The following is a 16893-nucleotide window of genomic DNA, read 5'->3' as shown; positions in this document are numbered from 1 at the left end:
AAGTGGGGGGGAAATGGTGTTGAGTAACTCAGTTAGCATGGATTGGATGGGGGTGAGAGGGTGCCGTTTGAGGGTCAGACCCAGAGTTGAAAGGCAAAAACCGGAGAATCGAACCGAACATTCGGATAACGTGTGCAGCGACTTTTGTCTTACCGCACGCAATTCTGCACCGTGTGCATTTTTGAAAGCACACTTTTTAGGGGTATACCAGTCTTAATTTTAATGCATTTACAAATGGTGTTCAAATGGCCTTACCAAGATTGTAAAATATTAAGTATTTTAATGCTAGCATAGATTTTTATAAAAATTTTTACTACTCTGAACATGAAAAATTTTTATTTATTTAGTTCAACTTGAATTTTGCACTATTATAAAAGGAATATATATTTTCAATAAAGTTAAATCACATTTAAAAATCATTAAAAATCCCAAAAGCTGGGAATACTCAACTTGTAATATTCAGGAGTATTAAACAAGGGTAAGAAGTATCGGTAAAATTGAATTTAAAGTTTTTCCCTGCGTACACGACGCTTTAAGCCAGCTATGCTGCAATCGAAAAGAGGGCGTTCGACTAGGCGTGGCACCGCCTAATGAACACGATTCAGCTCGATTCAGTCGACAAGCCGCGAAGGGAAAACTTTACACTAACGTGACAGCGAATTTATTGAGTTGAGCCGGTTGCCACCGAAGCCAGTGGCTTGGGAAATTGGGAAAGCGGTAAAGGGAAAAGGGAAAAGGGGAGGATGAGGGCCAGAGGAGCATCCCCAATTTTTCCGGCAAGTCACCGCGAACCGGTGGTGTGTTTCTTCTTATACTTATGTATGTATATGTATCCCCAAAAAACTTTCGTCGCATTGCCGGAACAAAGGAGGCGAAAAGGGAATAAAAGAGATTTCATTTGCCGGCAAACTTCCACAAGCGAATTACCATTTACGTTTGAGTTTTGTGCTCCATTTGTTGATTGTTTCGCCCAGTTGCCATGTCGACCTAAAAGTAGGCAACACAACGCAGCATCAGGATATCGTAAATCCCAAATGGAGAAACCGAATTTTTTAATCATAAAAATCGCATCCCTTAACGCCAAGCTCTAATGATAGAAGCACTTTAATCACAAATTCTCTCACATGTCAACGAAATAATTATAATTCCATTTAATACGAATTTTTTCCGCACGAAAGCCAGAGTATATCAAATGTTAAATCGCAGAGAACTCATCCCTTAAACGGGAACAACTAATGATGAGCCCCTGCCAGATTGAACTATTTGGCCAACACATGATAAACAACACAACATGGACAAGAACAGCAACAACGAAAGATTGCATGTGGGTGAAACTAGGGGGTTTTGGGGGTTATGGGGTCTTTTAAGGGTTGCTGCGCTATTCGTTAGCCTGGCAACACTTCACTATACGCTTTTCTTTTTATACCCGGTACTCGTGGAGTTCAAGGGTATGTTGTACTTCTGAATATAGTTTTGTGGGATCGACTAGATAAAATTTGAAATTCACTTTTTTTTAACGATTGTTTTGAAATAATCTTATTGAAAGTTTTTTAAAAATATTATTTGAACTTTAAAAGATTAATAAAGGAAATAAACAACTTTTTAAAGTCAAAAGATATTTTTATGATATACATTTTTTGAAAAGGTAAAGTCCGATTTTTAAGTTATTATATTTTATACCTTAAATTTTAGTTTTAAGTATCCTTAAAACTTTAACATCTTCAACAATATATACATATATATTATACCCCGAATTAAAAAAAAATGTAAAAAAAATTGGCTTTATCGATTAAGTAGTTCAAAAACACTCTTTCTAACGGGTATGCCGTATCACCATAGCTTTTCGACTCATATTTGTTTTTGGTTGTATTGTATCAAAACAAAAATCCAATCAGCGGGAGGAGATGGATAAGAAGGGGGAGGAGGGGGAGGGAGAGAGACATCAAACACAAGGGCTCTCCAAAGAAATTTCATTTTCACTTTTGCAGGTGAGCGAAACGAAGCTTGCAGAGAGAGTGCAAATGAGAGCCGGTGAGAGGGAGAGAGCGGGTGGACATGCGCCGGACCTTCCCGGGGTTGCCACCTCTCATCTCGCAGGGTTGCTGCATGCCGTTTCGCTGCGGCAGCATCCAGTTGGAAAATGTACGCGCACTCAAACGCAACAAAAAGCGCGTGACACAGGCGGCGTTCCGAAAAAGAAAGGACACTAACAATTCGGTGTTGACAAAAAGGACATACACACTCATACACACACACACAAGCGAATGCGACGCGTGCTGCCCCCTCAACCCCCCACCTGCCCCTCCCGCTGTGCGTGTCTGTGAAAAGAAAGCAAAATTGCCAAAAAAAAAAGAAAGGAAATATATATAAAGAAAAAAAAGTGTAGTGAAGCAAATCAATTCGTGGCTATAAAAAAAGAAAACCGGCCAATTAAGGTGTTCAATTGCCAGCCAAGGCCCCAAGTAATTAGTGTGTGCATTTCTTTTTATTGATCTGTTTAAATTGACCTTTTCGGCCAGAACCCCTTTAAAAAACCAAAATTAGTAACAAGCTCTTGAACCCTTTCTTTTCGACAATTAGCAAAGTGAAATGGAATAATAGACCGTTATGCTCTGTCGCCAAGTAAAATGCAACTGCAGCTGAGAACCGCAATTCAGTCAAGTGGCAACAAAGGCGAAAAAAGGGAAAAAAGGGAGCAGCTGAAGGCAAAAAAGTGCGAAAAAAGGAGAAAGGGGGAAGAAAGCGGGGTAAGGGGCGTGCGGGGGGCTACTGGAAAGCGCACTATTGACATATATACGCGCAGATTGGAGCGAAAGAGAAGAAGAAAAAAACGCCGCATAAGACAAAACAGGAAATTCACTTATACACGCGCACAAGGAAAGGAAATTCGCGCTGTTGAGCTTTGCATTTTGACATTTCATTTCAAAACACAGATTCCAGTGAGAGCGCTTCAGTCGCTCTCCCACACTACGCTCTCTGCTCCAAGCGCTTTCCTCTCCTCTCACTACCATTTCGCTCTCCAACTCTCCTTTCCTTTCCCGACTCCTTTAATGTTTTTTTTTTCTCCATTTTCGCTAAGCAAAGTGAGAATGTAAACAAATGCCAAATGGCGGCCGCGTTAAACAAAAATGAATTGGAATTGTTATATATGTATGCATTAGCACGTTTCCTGCGTGTTTTACTGAATGTATAGAAATGGAAGGAGGGAAAAAGAGTAAGGGGGTAGGGGAGGGGGTTAGTTGCAGGCACGAAGACAAACAAAGAAACAGCACAACAATCGCGTTCGTTCCACTTAGAAATTAGGATTACGCCTCGTTCTGACATTGACATTAAACAAAAAGAAAAGCCCGAAGCAAACAGAATGCGAAACCTCATTAAAGAACAATTTGGGCCACAAAAACAACTTATGGCCAACGGGAATTGAATAGTTAGCGAATTCTGTTGACACCCGTAAATAGTACTTTTTATGGCCATCGTTTTTCCTGTCACATCTGAGGATTTTGGCATGCGAAAAACGTGTACATACATCACTTTTTATGGCAGATTTTATTACCCCAATTCCACAGAGAATAATATACAATTTTGTCTTTATTTTTATTTAATTGCTTTCACTTGCATACCTACGTATACGTGATTTGTTGTGCCTTGAATATGAAGTCAATATATAGCATGCTTTAAAGCTCGAACTATATTATCGAACATATTCTTTCTAAAGATATTTCGTTATTTCAAAAGGTTTCATTTGATTTTTACTAATGTCTTAAAAATTCAATAGTTCTGTTTAATATTTAAAATAATTAAACAATAAGAAGATTGGAAAATGTTCATAACACAGTACTTATTACCATCTTTAATCTCTTTAGGAAAGACAAGTCTGATTTTTAATGCTTAAAATAAATTTTAATTTTTGAAGCCCATTAAATATTAGACTTTTTCAGTCTTTTTACTTGGAAACAGTTAAGCATTTTTGTTTCCCCGCCTCTTTAACATTAAGCTTATCAAAATCAGCTGATATTGCGGCGGGAATCAGTTGCACCAATAAGATAACCATACTGAATCATAGCCACCTTTAAGGTGTGTTCTTTATCTGCACTTTACCAATTGGCAATGCCTTCAAATTCGCCTCAGTACGCCTAACAAATAACAAACCTTGGCCACAAATTATGCCTGAATGATGCTACAGGCGGCCAACTTCAGATTCAAGGGCTCCTCAAAGGCAGACACAACTGCGGACATTAGGCACTGCATACATATATATACATATTCCACACAAAAGCCGGCTACACAGAAAAAGAGTGAGAGAGAGAGACGGAGATAAACAGAGAGAAAGAGAAGAAAGCATATTTTTTGGGGGGTTGATTTTTGGGCGTTGAAAGCGCTTTTCACTAATTCAATGCGACATTGAAAACAGTGAGCTTGAATGCGAAAAGTGCAGACTCTCAGAAGGGATCCATGGACCCATGGACATGGAATTCCGGAATGGGGGGGGGGGGGGGCACCCAAAGTCTGACTAGACAGAACCGGAAGGGCGTCAGCGTCTGGCTTTCGGCCAACTGTGGGGGTGGCAAAAGAGCCGGCTAAGGAAAAGCCAAACGAAAGTGCTATCTGCATAAATTATGTATGTATATTTCTGGTCGCCCGATTATCAACTCGTCAAAGGCGCCTCAATTTTTGGCAGTCGATTTCGTGGTTTAAGGGTGCAATTTGAAAAAACCATGAGCGCCGACGGAACTCATTTCCTGCTAAAATATTCACCTGCCTTGCTTTCAGAAGCCTTTTAAAATGATTCAAAAACTATAGTAAATACACCCCAGATGAATTTTAATATTATCCCCTTCGTGGGCCATGGGACAGCCAATGAAATTATTTATGCATATTTTTTTGGGGCCCTTCGATTATCAAGTCTTCAAAGGTGCTTCACTTTTTGGCATTCGATTTATGGCTAAAGGGGTGCAAAACTGTAAAATCCATAAGCACAGAAATCAAGGAATCCATTTCGGGCATTGGTTGTGAATAAACTATGAAGAGCACGTGACTGCTGAAAAAAAGGGGGTTCTGGAAAAAAGGGTTCGACCTGTATTGGCCATAAAGTGATTGTGATTTCCCTTCTAGAGCAAATAGGTCGGCAATTATTTGCGGTGTGCCAGATTTTCGAAAGTGCGGTTCAACGGGTTCGCTGTGGTTCCGGTTCCGATTTCGAGCCCCATTTCGTTTACGGCCACGGGTTAGCAAGCGTACGTATTGGCCGGAAGACACAGAGACACCGGCCCCGTTAAGATTTCGGTCGTCGGCGGTGGTCAGAGAGGCTCGAAGATTTGGCGTCGCGAGCGCATCGAGATGACAAATGATCCGGACCTCGATGACTGTGCCTTTCTATCCGGTAAGTTGGAGTTTTCAGAGTAAAAAGAGGTTAATCTTAAACGAATCAGGCACATTTAAGTAATATTTAAAGCAGGGACTATTGTCAAAACTCAGGATAGAGGAAAGTGATTTACAGAATTTTCAGACTGAATTTTGTAGATATACCTAATACCTACGTAAAATAATCGTTAGGATATATATTTTTATAATTTTTACTTTTCTATATAACCGTTTTTTGGGTATTTTATTTATCCAAGAGAAATAAACTTGTTGGTAAAGCCGTTACAAAAGTGTATACGTACATGACTATCAACTTCTGAAGAATTCGCGGTTGGCACCATCGAGTTCAACTCTGAGTAACACTGATATTCAGTGATATAATTATTTTTATTGCAAGTTTTATTCATGGGTAAGGTATTAAAAATAATTTAGTAGTGGATTTTAAAAGAAGCAAATTATTAAATAGCTCACAATTGTTATCTAATTATACTCATAATTAAACAATTATTGTGGATATAAGAACCGTTTTATTTGATCTAAAAACTTTGCACTCCGCTGCTTTTTCAAACGGATATCAGGCACTTTATCTTGGACCCTCCATTTTCCACAAAGCTGAGCCCCATTTTGTGTTATTTTTGCGGCGTTGCACTCAACTCTAGTGGCAATTGCAATGCAACCCATCCATATAAAATATTTGCACAGCCCCATGACTATGACTTTTATGCGGAGTTTAATTACATTTTCGACCTTTCTCCGTTTCTTTTGGACAGGTGGCGAATCGAGCGGCGGACGGCAGACGCGCACCGGAGTGGCCGTCTGCTCACAGCGCCGGGCTCTCCTTGTGGCCGGAATCGTGCTCGGCTCGCTGCTGCTGACGGCCATCATCATCGCCTACGCCGGACCACAGAACGGTAGGTTTGCCCCGTGCCCCAAGACCCCGTCATATTTATGTTACCCGTGCTCCAAAAGGGCACCGCCATCCTCACTGAGTTCCTGTTTTGTTCCTTTCTTTCTTTCTACCAGTTTTATTCTTTTTTCGAGCATATTCACCTCGTTCGTTTTTCATTTCCGGAGGACTGGGGTTGGGGGTCACCCTTTGTTGTTGTTACTTGATTACGCCTTTATTGGGGGCGACAGGATATGTAGTCAATTGGACGGAGGAGAAAGCCGGCTTTGTGTCATCGCAAGGGTTCCCGAAATTTGACAGCTCTAAAAATGGCAAATTGTAAATGAGGGGTTCAGTTTGACGTTTGAATGGAACAATGGAGTAATATAATTTGGTATCCTGAAAAGGGGTTTCTAGGATTGGGCAACCATTTGACATATTATAATAGTAAATGCAACACAGAGAAAATTCTGACGTTCTCATCTGAGTTGAAAATGTTCTTAAAAATAGAACGACATTTTTAAGTTGAAAATGTTTTTATTTTGCTCGAATCAAGTTGAATTGGCGGTATTTAAGTACATTGTATGTAAAAATAAACTATAAGTTCAGTCCTTAGTGTATACTTATCAAAAAGTTGTTAATTAAACTCAATTTATCTTTTCTCTTCTCACCATTTCGTTCTTATATTGATACCAAAATGTACTTACATGGTTTTTAAGAACGAATGTTCTCAATTCAATAACATGGTTCTTAGATAGTTTTCTCTGTGAATCAATGACAAATAACGATTCTGAAAAGTACTACAACTAAATTTAAAAAATTATAATCTTTAGTAGGAACCTTTAAGTAAACCTATCGATTTAGGGCAGAATCCTTAAGCTGACTCGTCCCAAATAAACGAGAATTATATTGCAAATGTTAAGGAGTCATAAATCAACATGTGTAAGGGAATCATGAATAATGTAGCCCATTCTCTACGTCAGCCGAGTATCAATGCCTAAAGCCACATCAGGGATCAAAGTTGGGGCCCAATAAATCCGCATAAATGGTAATTGAATTCCTTGACCGGCGGCACTTAAAGCACGTCATAAAGCATCAGGCCAAACAATCCATTTAGCCCCGAGTAATATGCTTTTAACCATATTAGGTTTCATTCCGCGTATAAATAGATGCATCTGCATCACCTGACCACCCAACCCGTCCCTCCCAGCTGTCCCCAATGGATCTATAGGCCTCGACCTGGTACTCTGTGTCCCTGGCCATATTCAATTGCGGAATTATGCAAAGTGCAAACACTCACATGTTCGCTGGAAGTTTCTGTTGCATACTTAATGGGGCTAAATGCATTGGGGGATAATTGCATTAACCCAAGGGAACGGGAAAACAAGCCACACGAAAGCGTGTTTGTGGGTTGGGGATTGGGTTGGAGGATATGTACACAGACACATGTCTGGTGGAAAGTTAATTTTCCCCGTTGCAAGCTCGGTTATCAATCAGTATTTGCCCCCGAGTAGCTTTAACTTTCGCTTCCGACTATCCAATTATAGAGTTTGACCAGCTTAATACATTTTCAATGTCCACGTATACAGTATATATATCCATAATAATATCTATTTAGTTTCTTGACCATCGTTTGTTTGTTTCCCATTTTCGTTTCCTTATGCCTTCGACTTTGTATACCTACCAAATGTTTATTATATATATGAATCTTTGAAAAATATGAAATATTTCTCTTAAATGCTTGTTTGATTGATTGGTTAAAATGTGAGTAACAATTATGCCAAACCTGAATACTTCTAAACTGGTAAATAGCCATGACAATCTATATAATCCTACGGCATGTTGATGTCATTGATCATCTATTGTTTTATACTTATCCGTTTCACTATTATTATTTTCGTACTTTCTATCTCTAGATGTTAGATTTTTATTGGTTATATTTCGCTAGTGGAAAAGAGATCAGAATGTTTTAAGTTCAATGCTCATTGTAAATATAAGATACACTGATCATAAGATGAGCCATTGTTAGGCAAGGTATTCGTCATAGATGATTGAATTACACACTGTTATTAGAAGTCGAGCTAGTGCACTGATACTACTTTATTGAAGGACATCCACAGTTTAAGTACAATCTATATACATACAAGAAATACTCTGTAAAGCGACAACTGAAAATATCGAAGACAACTTTTAATCTTTTATTTATTATCTATTGTTATATGAATTTCCTTTTACTTTTGTTAATGTTGTAGATTTTTACGTTGGATTCCAGATGGCTTATGGATTATAATCGTTAGATCTTCCATCATTTCCACTGCTATTGATATGACTCCATTCGATTAATCGCGACATTCAGCTAGAACGAATTCTTATTTGTGACCTCCCCCGTTTGAGTTCAGTTCACCCCACTAGATGTGCTAATGACTTGAACCGAATCCAATTATTAAACAGATTTACTGCTAGCTATTCTTTATGCTAACCCCCTCCCCTACTTAGATGATATCCCCCTTAACTCTCTCTCTCTCTCTCTCTCTCTGTTGATTGTGTATAATGCAATTTGCTTTAACGAACTTAGCTACGAATCCCCTAAAGAGTCGTCCGCGAAGAAAAGAAGAACAACCAGACTTGAAACGGAAACGATACTGATTACGCACCTTGACTATCCTTGCAGACTGCTCCTGCGGATCGAAAACGGTGTCCGGTTATGAAACGGATGAAGAGAACAACACGCAGCCCTTTAACCCGATTGCCACCAACGGGGAGCCCTTTCCCTGGCTGGAGAAGATGCTGCCCACCAGTGCGAGGCCCCTGCGCTACATGGTCACCATCCATCCCAACCTGACGACACTGGATGTTAAGGGTGAGTCGGAAAAACAAATTAAATATTTTTTGTTTAAAGCAATGATAACTGATAATAACTTTTGTCATACAGTTAGATTATTAATTCGAAAAAATCTAGTTTCTAATATCATGTTATATATCATTTGACTAAATAAGTTTAAGTAGAGGCTTTGATTTATTCAAAATTTGTCGGAACATGTCTTTCCGAACCATATAACCTTATGTTATCTTTATCTGACAGATAGCAAACTAAAACATTAACTTGCCATTGTGAAATCAGCCCTACAGAAACGGTCTCCACTTGACACATTCGATTTTAATGCTGTTCACTATGATTCAATATTTTTAAGTGGGTAGCTTTCCACCCTCACTTTATTTATTGATGGAATTATAATTCGATTGTCTGACTTTCAATTCTCCGTTTCCTCTTTCATATTTCCGCCTGGCCAGGCCAAGTCACCATCGATTTGCACGTGGAGAAGGAGACCAACTTCATTGTGCTGCACATCCAGGACCTCAACGTCACCGAGAAGGTAAGTCAAATTATGCCAATTAGCGTTTGGCTCGAGTGCGTCCATTGATTGCATTCCCGTTTCGGTTGCAGGCCATCGTAACCCCGGGGCCCAAGGGATACGCCCTCAAGATTGTCAAGGTGCTGGAGTTCCCGCCCCGCCAGCAGCTCTACATCGAGGTGAAGGAGAAGCTCAAGAAGAAGTCCAATTATACCCTCAACCTGCGCTGGTACTCCAAGCTCAATCCGGAGCCCGAGGGCTTCTATGTGGACCAGTACGAGAGCTCCAACGGCGTGGAAAGGTAATGCTCCATGTAATGCTCATTTCTGTAAAGTTATAGTCAGAGCTTGTAGTTTACTTTATGCTTAAGTAATGGGATGCTTACTTTTAATGGGAATATGGGAACTTATTGTTTCCAAAAGGATTAGAAAACCGCAAACAAATCTAACCTTACTAAAACATGGTTAAAGAGGTCATTATTAGAGTTAAAGTGTATATTGTTCTTTTGTTGTATTAACCACTGTAATTTATACAAAAGGTATGAAGAATTATGTTAGTCATATTCACATAAGCAATTTTTAAATAATGATAATAATACGAAAATTTATTGATGGAGTATACATATGTATATAAATTGAATACTTCGTTCATTTTATCTTTGTACATACCTATTTTGTATAAATATTTTTATTAAGCTCAAGTATTCCCTCACTACAGACTACTAGCTGCCACAGTTTTCCGGCCGAATGGTGCAAGGCGAGCGTTTCCCTGCTTCGATGAGCCGCACGTTCGGGCGCCATTCCGCATCTCCGTGTTCCGCGATCGCTTCCACATCGGCCTATCCAACTCCATAGTGCACACCACCGAGGACGTGGGCTTCTACATGGGCACGGGATTGGTGAGTACGAAAATGGATAGATTTAGTATAAAGATTTATAATTGTGATTTTTCCACAGCTCCGCGATGACTTCATAGAGACTCCTCCACTGCCTGCCGATGCGGTAGCCTGGGTGGTGAGCGACTTCCAGCGCGAGTCCCTGCAGCCCTCTGCGGCATATATCCCCACGACACCAGCGCCACCGGGATCCGGAGCGGGTGGCAAAAAGTCCTCCCAGCTAAATAATTACACCCAGCTTAAGGGGAAAAACCCGCCGGTACGAAACATCACTGCCCTGACTCATTCCTTGAATGTCAACCTCACGCCGCGCCAAAACCTGACTGTTGTCCAACCCACGACGACGACCGCCTGGCCAGTGAATATGAATGGGAATGGAAAGCCATCGAATCTTACAGCACTTTCGCAATCCACGGGATCGTCGATAAAGAGAGCTCCCTCGTACACCTTCTATGCACCCAGGGATCTGCTCATTCGTTCTTCCTTTATCCTGCACACATCGCGGGATGTTCTGGAGTATCTGCAGACCTGGTTGGATATCAGCTATCCACTCACGAAAGTGGATTTTGTAGCCTTACCTTCGCTGGATCGTAATATGATCTCCTCGCTGGGATTGGTCACCTTGAAAACTTCTTTCCTGACGGATCCGAATTCTATAACCTCTGAACAATATCAGTTTAGCGCTTTGCGCATTGCCGAGGCGATGGTCAGGCAGTTCTTTGGAGGCATCACTTCCCGCAAGGTGCTCAAAGATGTGTGGCTGTGGGAGGGGCTGATCCAGTACTTGGGCATCCATGCCCTGGCTCCTCTGCAGGAGAGCTGGCCCCTGAGGGAGATGTACCTGTTGAAGATGGCCACAGCAGCGTTGGACATTGATGCCATCCAGGGATGGGATAGCATAATGAATGGCACCAGTCACGATGGCAACAATGAGGAGTTCTTTGTCCAGAAGACGGCAGCCATATTTTCAATGTTGCACACGGCCATCGGAGAGGATCGGTTCAGGGGCTGCCTTGGTTCGTTCCTCAAAGTTAATCGATTCAGGACCGCCGAGCCAACAGATCTGTGGACCATTTGCACGAAGAAGGCCAATGGCTCGAAGAATATCAAGGACATGATGACTCTGTGGACGCACCAGCCTGGTTTCCCCCTTCTCACGGTCACCAAAATGGGAAATAGCATCTCCATCTCGCAAAGGCCTTTTCGACCAGCCGAATTCCTGGCCATCCATGATGACTCGTACGATGGGAATAACTACAATAAGACGTCACTTAATGCCACGGATATGCCGAGTACAGTGGCACCCACAACTCTGGGTAGCAAACACAAGGCAGTCCCTCACATGAAGTGGATCTTCCCAGTCACCTACGTTACAGATATCAATAACGTCAGTGAAACCCTCTGGATGCAGAACGTAGATGGTAAGTTTTCTATAAGTTAATATTTTTAATATCACATTTTGGTAACATATGACTCCCTAGTAACCTTTAATGTACCGGAGAATGTCAAATGGATCAAAGTGAATGCCATTCAAAACGGTTACTATCGAGTGGTTTACAACGACGACAATTGGGCAAGTCTCATTGAAGAGCTTGCCACCAATCCTAAGCGCTTCACCAGTGAGGTAAGTTCAGAATAAAGGATTATTGGAGATATATTTAAAGCATTCACTCTTCAACAGGATCGCTTGGGTCTATTGTCAGATGCCTTTACGCTTTGTCATGCGAATCTGCTGCCCTGCGAGATCACCATGAATATGATCCAATATCTGCCCAGTGAGACTCACTATGGACCTATGGCTCTGGCATTAAGGCATTTGGAGAAGTGGAGACGAATCCTTAAGTACTCGGAGTGCTTCCTTATGCTCAGCGAGTTTATCAAGATGAAGATCTCTACGGTAATGGAAAAGGTGGGATGGTCGGATGACGGTGATGTGGCCACCAGGTGAGAAATGTTTATATGAAAGCCCCAAAGATCTTAAGTGAAACGGTTATTTGCTTTTAAGATTACTGCGTCCCGAGGTCCTTTTGGCATCGGTTCTATGGGAGGATATCGATAGCATAACCAAAGCGAAGAACATGCTAAATCAGTATCTATACTACAATGGTTCCGCCATTCAACCAAATCTTAGAGAGGTAAGTTCTCCCAAATTTCTTTTTAGTAGACCCATTTGTAATACTTTTCAACGTTTCCAACAGGTGGTTTATACCGGCTCCATTCTGTCTGGGGAGTACATTTACTGGCAGCACTGCTGGGAGCGATTCGTCAACCTGCAGCGCACCTCTGAGACATTTGTGGAGCGGATGCAGTTGCTCCGAGCCCTGGGGAGGACCAAAGATGCCTGGCTGCAAAATCGCCTGCTTTCCCATGTGACAATGCTGCCCACTGAGGAGGTGGTGCAGGTGCTCAAGGCCATTGCCGGCACGCCAACAGGTGGAGCCATGGCCTGTCGCTTCCTGCAGGCCAAGTGGTTCGAGCTGGAGAAGCGTCTTGGCCCTGGAACGATCAGTTTCGCCAAGGTCATATCGTCCATCACCCAGTATGGGGCCACCAAGTTCGACTACGATGAGGTGTGTATTAAAAACCATATCAATAAGCCACAGAAGAATACCTCTTTTTTACCCTTACTTACATTTTTTGCGACATGATTTAGTTATTAAATTGCCTTTACTTTTACAGCTCAAGTCCCTAGTTCATCGCTTCGGTCGAGGTCACGGGATGTCGGTGCTGAACATGACCTTGAGCAGCGTGGCCTCCAACGTGGAGTGGGTGGCCCGGTCGCAGACATCGCTCTACAAGTGGGTGGAGGGCAACCTGCACTCGCATCGATAAAGGAGATCCTCCCACAGTTCTCTCTTCAGACTCAGACTCATTTGTAATTATGTTCCTCTCTCAGACACGAATCTTAAGTGAGCTTTGATTTTGCCAAGTTAACTATCACCATGGATCTATATACTCTTTACCATATCATTGCCAGTTCGATCGATCTCCTTGGTTCTCTCCGTAGCTGTCCTATAATTTTAGTACTAAAAGTTAACCCACTCAACTGTAAATTACGATTGCTATGATCAAGCAGCTCTTATATATGTGTATATCTATCCAAGTGGAGAAACCCTTTTCTAGCACATACGAATGTGTATATCTACAACTGAGCATAAGGATCTATCTATATATGTATATTGTATATGTATGTATATTTTACAAACCAAACATATTTAGAGCAATGGATAATTGTAGATTGTAAGCGAAGAACAAAGAACAACATATTTTTTCATAAAAACTAAAACGATAAATGAAACAAAAGAGACCCCAGAATCGATAAACTAAATCGCTAATGAATGCATTCTAGTAATTGTATAGCATATGTATATTAGTATTAGTGAGCAGTGTGCTCGTGTGTGTCTCCGTGTATGTGCGCATCGAAATATCACAGAAATCTTCCTTTTGCCCCAAAAAAGATTATGTACTAAGTTACCACGTATACCCTATGCTGCCTGGCCTAACCAAAGATAATAAGCATTAAAATTATGATTTAAGCAAGTATAAGCAACATTAGCTTCCAACCGAAAAGTAATACCCATACCAATAGAACTCTTTCGTAAATATCAGCTTATTATTTTTTTTATTTCAAAAGCTATTAGGGTGATATTTTTGTGTTGAAATAACTCATAAATATAAAATCAAAATATGTTGAGGAACAAGTTTTAATTAGAAAGATACGTTCAGCTAATTAAGATCTTCTCGTCGAGCAGGTATACGTATTTAATCAACAACATTTACCGCCAACCCAATTAGCTTAAAATCTGTTAACGACATCATATGGCTGCCATAGTAATTAACTATCTTAAGCCAATGTTTATCAACAAGAAAAAGTAGGCTTCTAATAAAAGTTCACAAAAAATGCAGAATTGTGGCAAGAAATACAATTTAATGTAAAGTTATACCTTTCATTCACGCTCTAGTGTGGTCTGAGGTCAGGCAGGCAGATAACTTAGGAAATCGAGATACGAAATAACAAGTAGACATCCCATATATGTACATACATGGCTTACATGCTGTAGTTGGCTAGAACCCAATAATATTCAACACTTTTTATTTCTGCACTTGCATAAGACACAGAAACTGATTATCAGTTTACAACATTCCGATTACTACAACTTGGGTCTAATTAAAAACATTTTACCATGTGTTTTACCATTTTACCATATCGTCGCTTATCATTTATAAAGATAGCCAGGTGTTTGTGCAAACTGAGGGAATCCGTCGTTTTCTGCCACTTAAACTGGGGTTCCGATGGCATGCCAGTTTTGTCATTATAACCCATTAAAACGTGTATATGTTGTTCCATTGGCAGCGCCCCCCGATAAGAGAGTGCCATGCGACTAGATTAGCTTGGGATGGGACAGAGTCTTAGTTGGGACAGTCTTCAAGGGGGTACATCATTCAGAGATACTAGAAAAAATCATGGAAAATTAAGATGTAAACAGAACCTTTACTATCGTAACCCAAATGGTTAACAATCCCCTTTGAGCCACGCCTGAGATATCTCTGTCTGAAAATGGTAGGGCATATTCAGAGTTAAATCTTCAAACGTGTTCGACTATGCTAATTTGTAAATGAGTATTTGAATCCAACCTTTGAGATCTTTGATTTCATTTTGGAAAGAACGGGTTGAGTTTATAGATGAAAACAATTTGCTTGGCTAAGACACACTAAGACTAACTCAATGATACTCGAAGTCAATCGCTCAGATACCCCGAAATATATTCCAAAAATAAAGAAACACAGTCAGAGAGATGGAGATAGAGAGAGAAGTACCAAGTGAAACCAAAAACAACTTTATTAGCGACAAAGTTAGATCACAAAGAAAACACAAAAACAAGTTTTGGAGCGATTTTACGTATTTTCGACAAATGTATAAGCCAAACAAGCAACTAAAAATGAAAAAGGAAAACAAACCGAAATAGAGAATATACAAAAAAGAACACAAAATACGGAAGATACTCAAGGCCCAGAAGAAAAACAAAATGTGGGGAAGATTTAGAAAGTTTTACAGAACAACTGACAGAGAAGAATTTGCTTTGGTTCCGACTGCATATGATTTAATTGTTAACCCATTCATCGTCTGATTGTATTGTACAATGCATATCCGTCCACAGCTTTGATTGACTTTTCACATTTGGGTTCCGTTCAGTTCATCAAAAACCCACACATGACCCATCCTCAACCCTTTCCCAACCTCCACACCCGCTTTGTCCTGGAGTTGAAGAATGGCCTTTTCTTAATTCAAGGATACGAATTCTAGTTAATTTTATTAGACGAAATTTTTTTGCAATCGGCATTAATTTATAAGAAATTATTAATTATGCATTGGCTATCAGGTTTTATATAGAAATTTGCGTAGGGAAAATACGAAGTGTATCTAGGAAGCAAATGGAAAGCAGGCAGAGCAACTCTAAAGACGTAAATCTAATTGTATGCTAATGATATATACACATCTATATATAAATATATATTTACATAATTTAATTTAAGTAAAATGGGAATATTAATAAAAGCGATAACTAATCTGTAATGACACGGTATATGATTTATCTATCCACCTTTCAGCGAACTTTGACACATAAAACCAACGTGACCTTTCGAATATCACAGGATGAGCATAAACTATAAATGTCAGCGATAAGAATTCGATTTATTGCCCTGATATTATCGAGGATAATTTAGTGTAATACACTTTATGGACTCGATTGCTGTGCACCCGCTATGCTTTTGTTCAAACTTGTATATAATCAATTTTTATTTTTAGGGACCACAGGAAAGCTCCGGAAATGCTCACCGATTTGGTTATCACCAGATTTTGATTTGACTAAGTATATAGGAAATGTACTATTTATAGTTCTATCTTTTTTTGATAGTAAAGGCTACATAATAACATTTCACAATAAAACCAGTTTAAAAGTTCGTTATGTAAAGAATTCCGGTTGGTAAGCCTTTTATATACTAATCAATAACATCTAACGAAAACACTTTAGTTAATCAATACATTTTTTTTGGCTTTGATAACCGGCTCTTTTTGAATTTCGCAAGAGCTAAAAATACTTTGTTAAGAGAACGCATATAGAGAAGGTATTCAAAAATAGTGTTTTTAATAGTTATATTTAAACATTTTTATATTGAGTATTTTTTTAAACTTACATATATGTACGTTTGATAACATTTGAATTATTTGTTTATTATCTTCTTTTTTAAAAACAAGTTCTATATTTTGCAAATATATATTTCTGCTATACTATTTGTTCTTAGATGCAGGATTTTGTACATGCATTTTAAAAGCTGGTCACTTTGATCGACTTCAATAGCGCTTTGGTCACACCAGTGGCAGTGATAAGCGCGCG

The 16893-nt window shown here is 39.9% G+C and overlaps 1 protein-coding gene across 6 annotated transcripts in view; it reads left to right on the top strand.

The window, feature by feature from the left end:
• Nucleotides 1-16070, top strand: part of LOC119563259 (endoplasmic reticulum aminopeptidase 2) — a 28797-nt gene extending 12727 nt beyond the window's left edge. Inside the window, exons 1-13 of one of the 6 annotated variants that reach the window (XM_037876605.1) lie at nt 2144-2462; nt 5113-5380; nt 6132-6272; nt 8919-9107; nt 9539-9621; nt 9693-9901; nt 10318-10498; nt 10557-11916; nt 11977-12119; nt 12177-12439; nt 12501-12630; nt 12694-13065; nt 13175-16070. In XM_037876605.1, the coding sequence (XP_037732533.1) occupies nt 5338-5380; nt 6132-6272; nt 8919-9107; nt 9539-9621; nt 9693-9901; nt 10318-10498; nt 10557-11916; nt 11977-12119; nt 12177-12439; nt 12501-12630; nt 12694-13065; nt 13175-13327 (3267 nt within the window). In that variant the 5' untranslated portion in view covers nt 2144-2462; nt 5113-5337 and the 3' untranslated portion in view covers nt 13328-16070. Of the gene's footprint in view, nt 1-2143; nt 2470-5112; nt 5381-6131; nt 6273-6900; nt 8012-8918; nt 9108-9538; nt 9622-9692; nt 9902-10317; nt 10499-10556; nt 11917-11976; nt 12120-12176; nt 12440-12500; nt 12631-12693; nt 13066-13174 lie in introns of those variants that run through there. The other 5 variants (XM_037876598.1, XR_005222121.1, XM_037876590.1 and 2 more) reach the window with 5 other exon arrangements.
• The last annotated feature ends 823 nt before the right edge of the window (nt 16071-16893 follow it).

The sequence above is a fragment of the Drosophila subpulchrella genome, chromosome 3R, assembly GCF_014743375.2.
Source record: "Drosophila subpulchrella strain 33 F10 #4 breed RU33 chromosome 3R, RU_Dsub_v1.1 Primary Assembly, whole genome shotgun sequence".
Lineage (NCBI taxonomy): Eukaryota > Metazoa > Arthropoda > Insecta > Diptera > Drosophilidae > Drosophila > Drosophila subpulchrella.
Note: the sequence above shows the minus strand (reverse complement) of the source record. Positions and strands in the feature narration are given on the sequence as shown.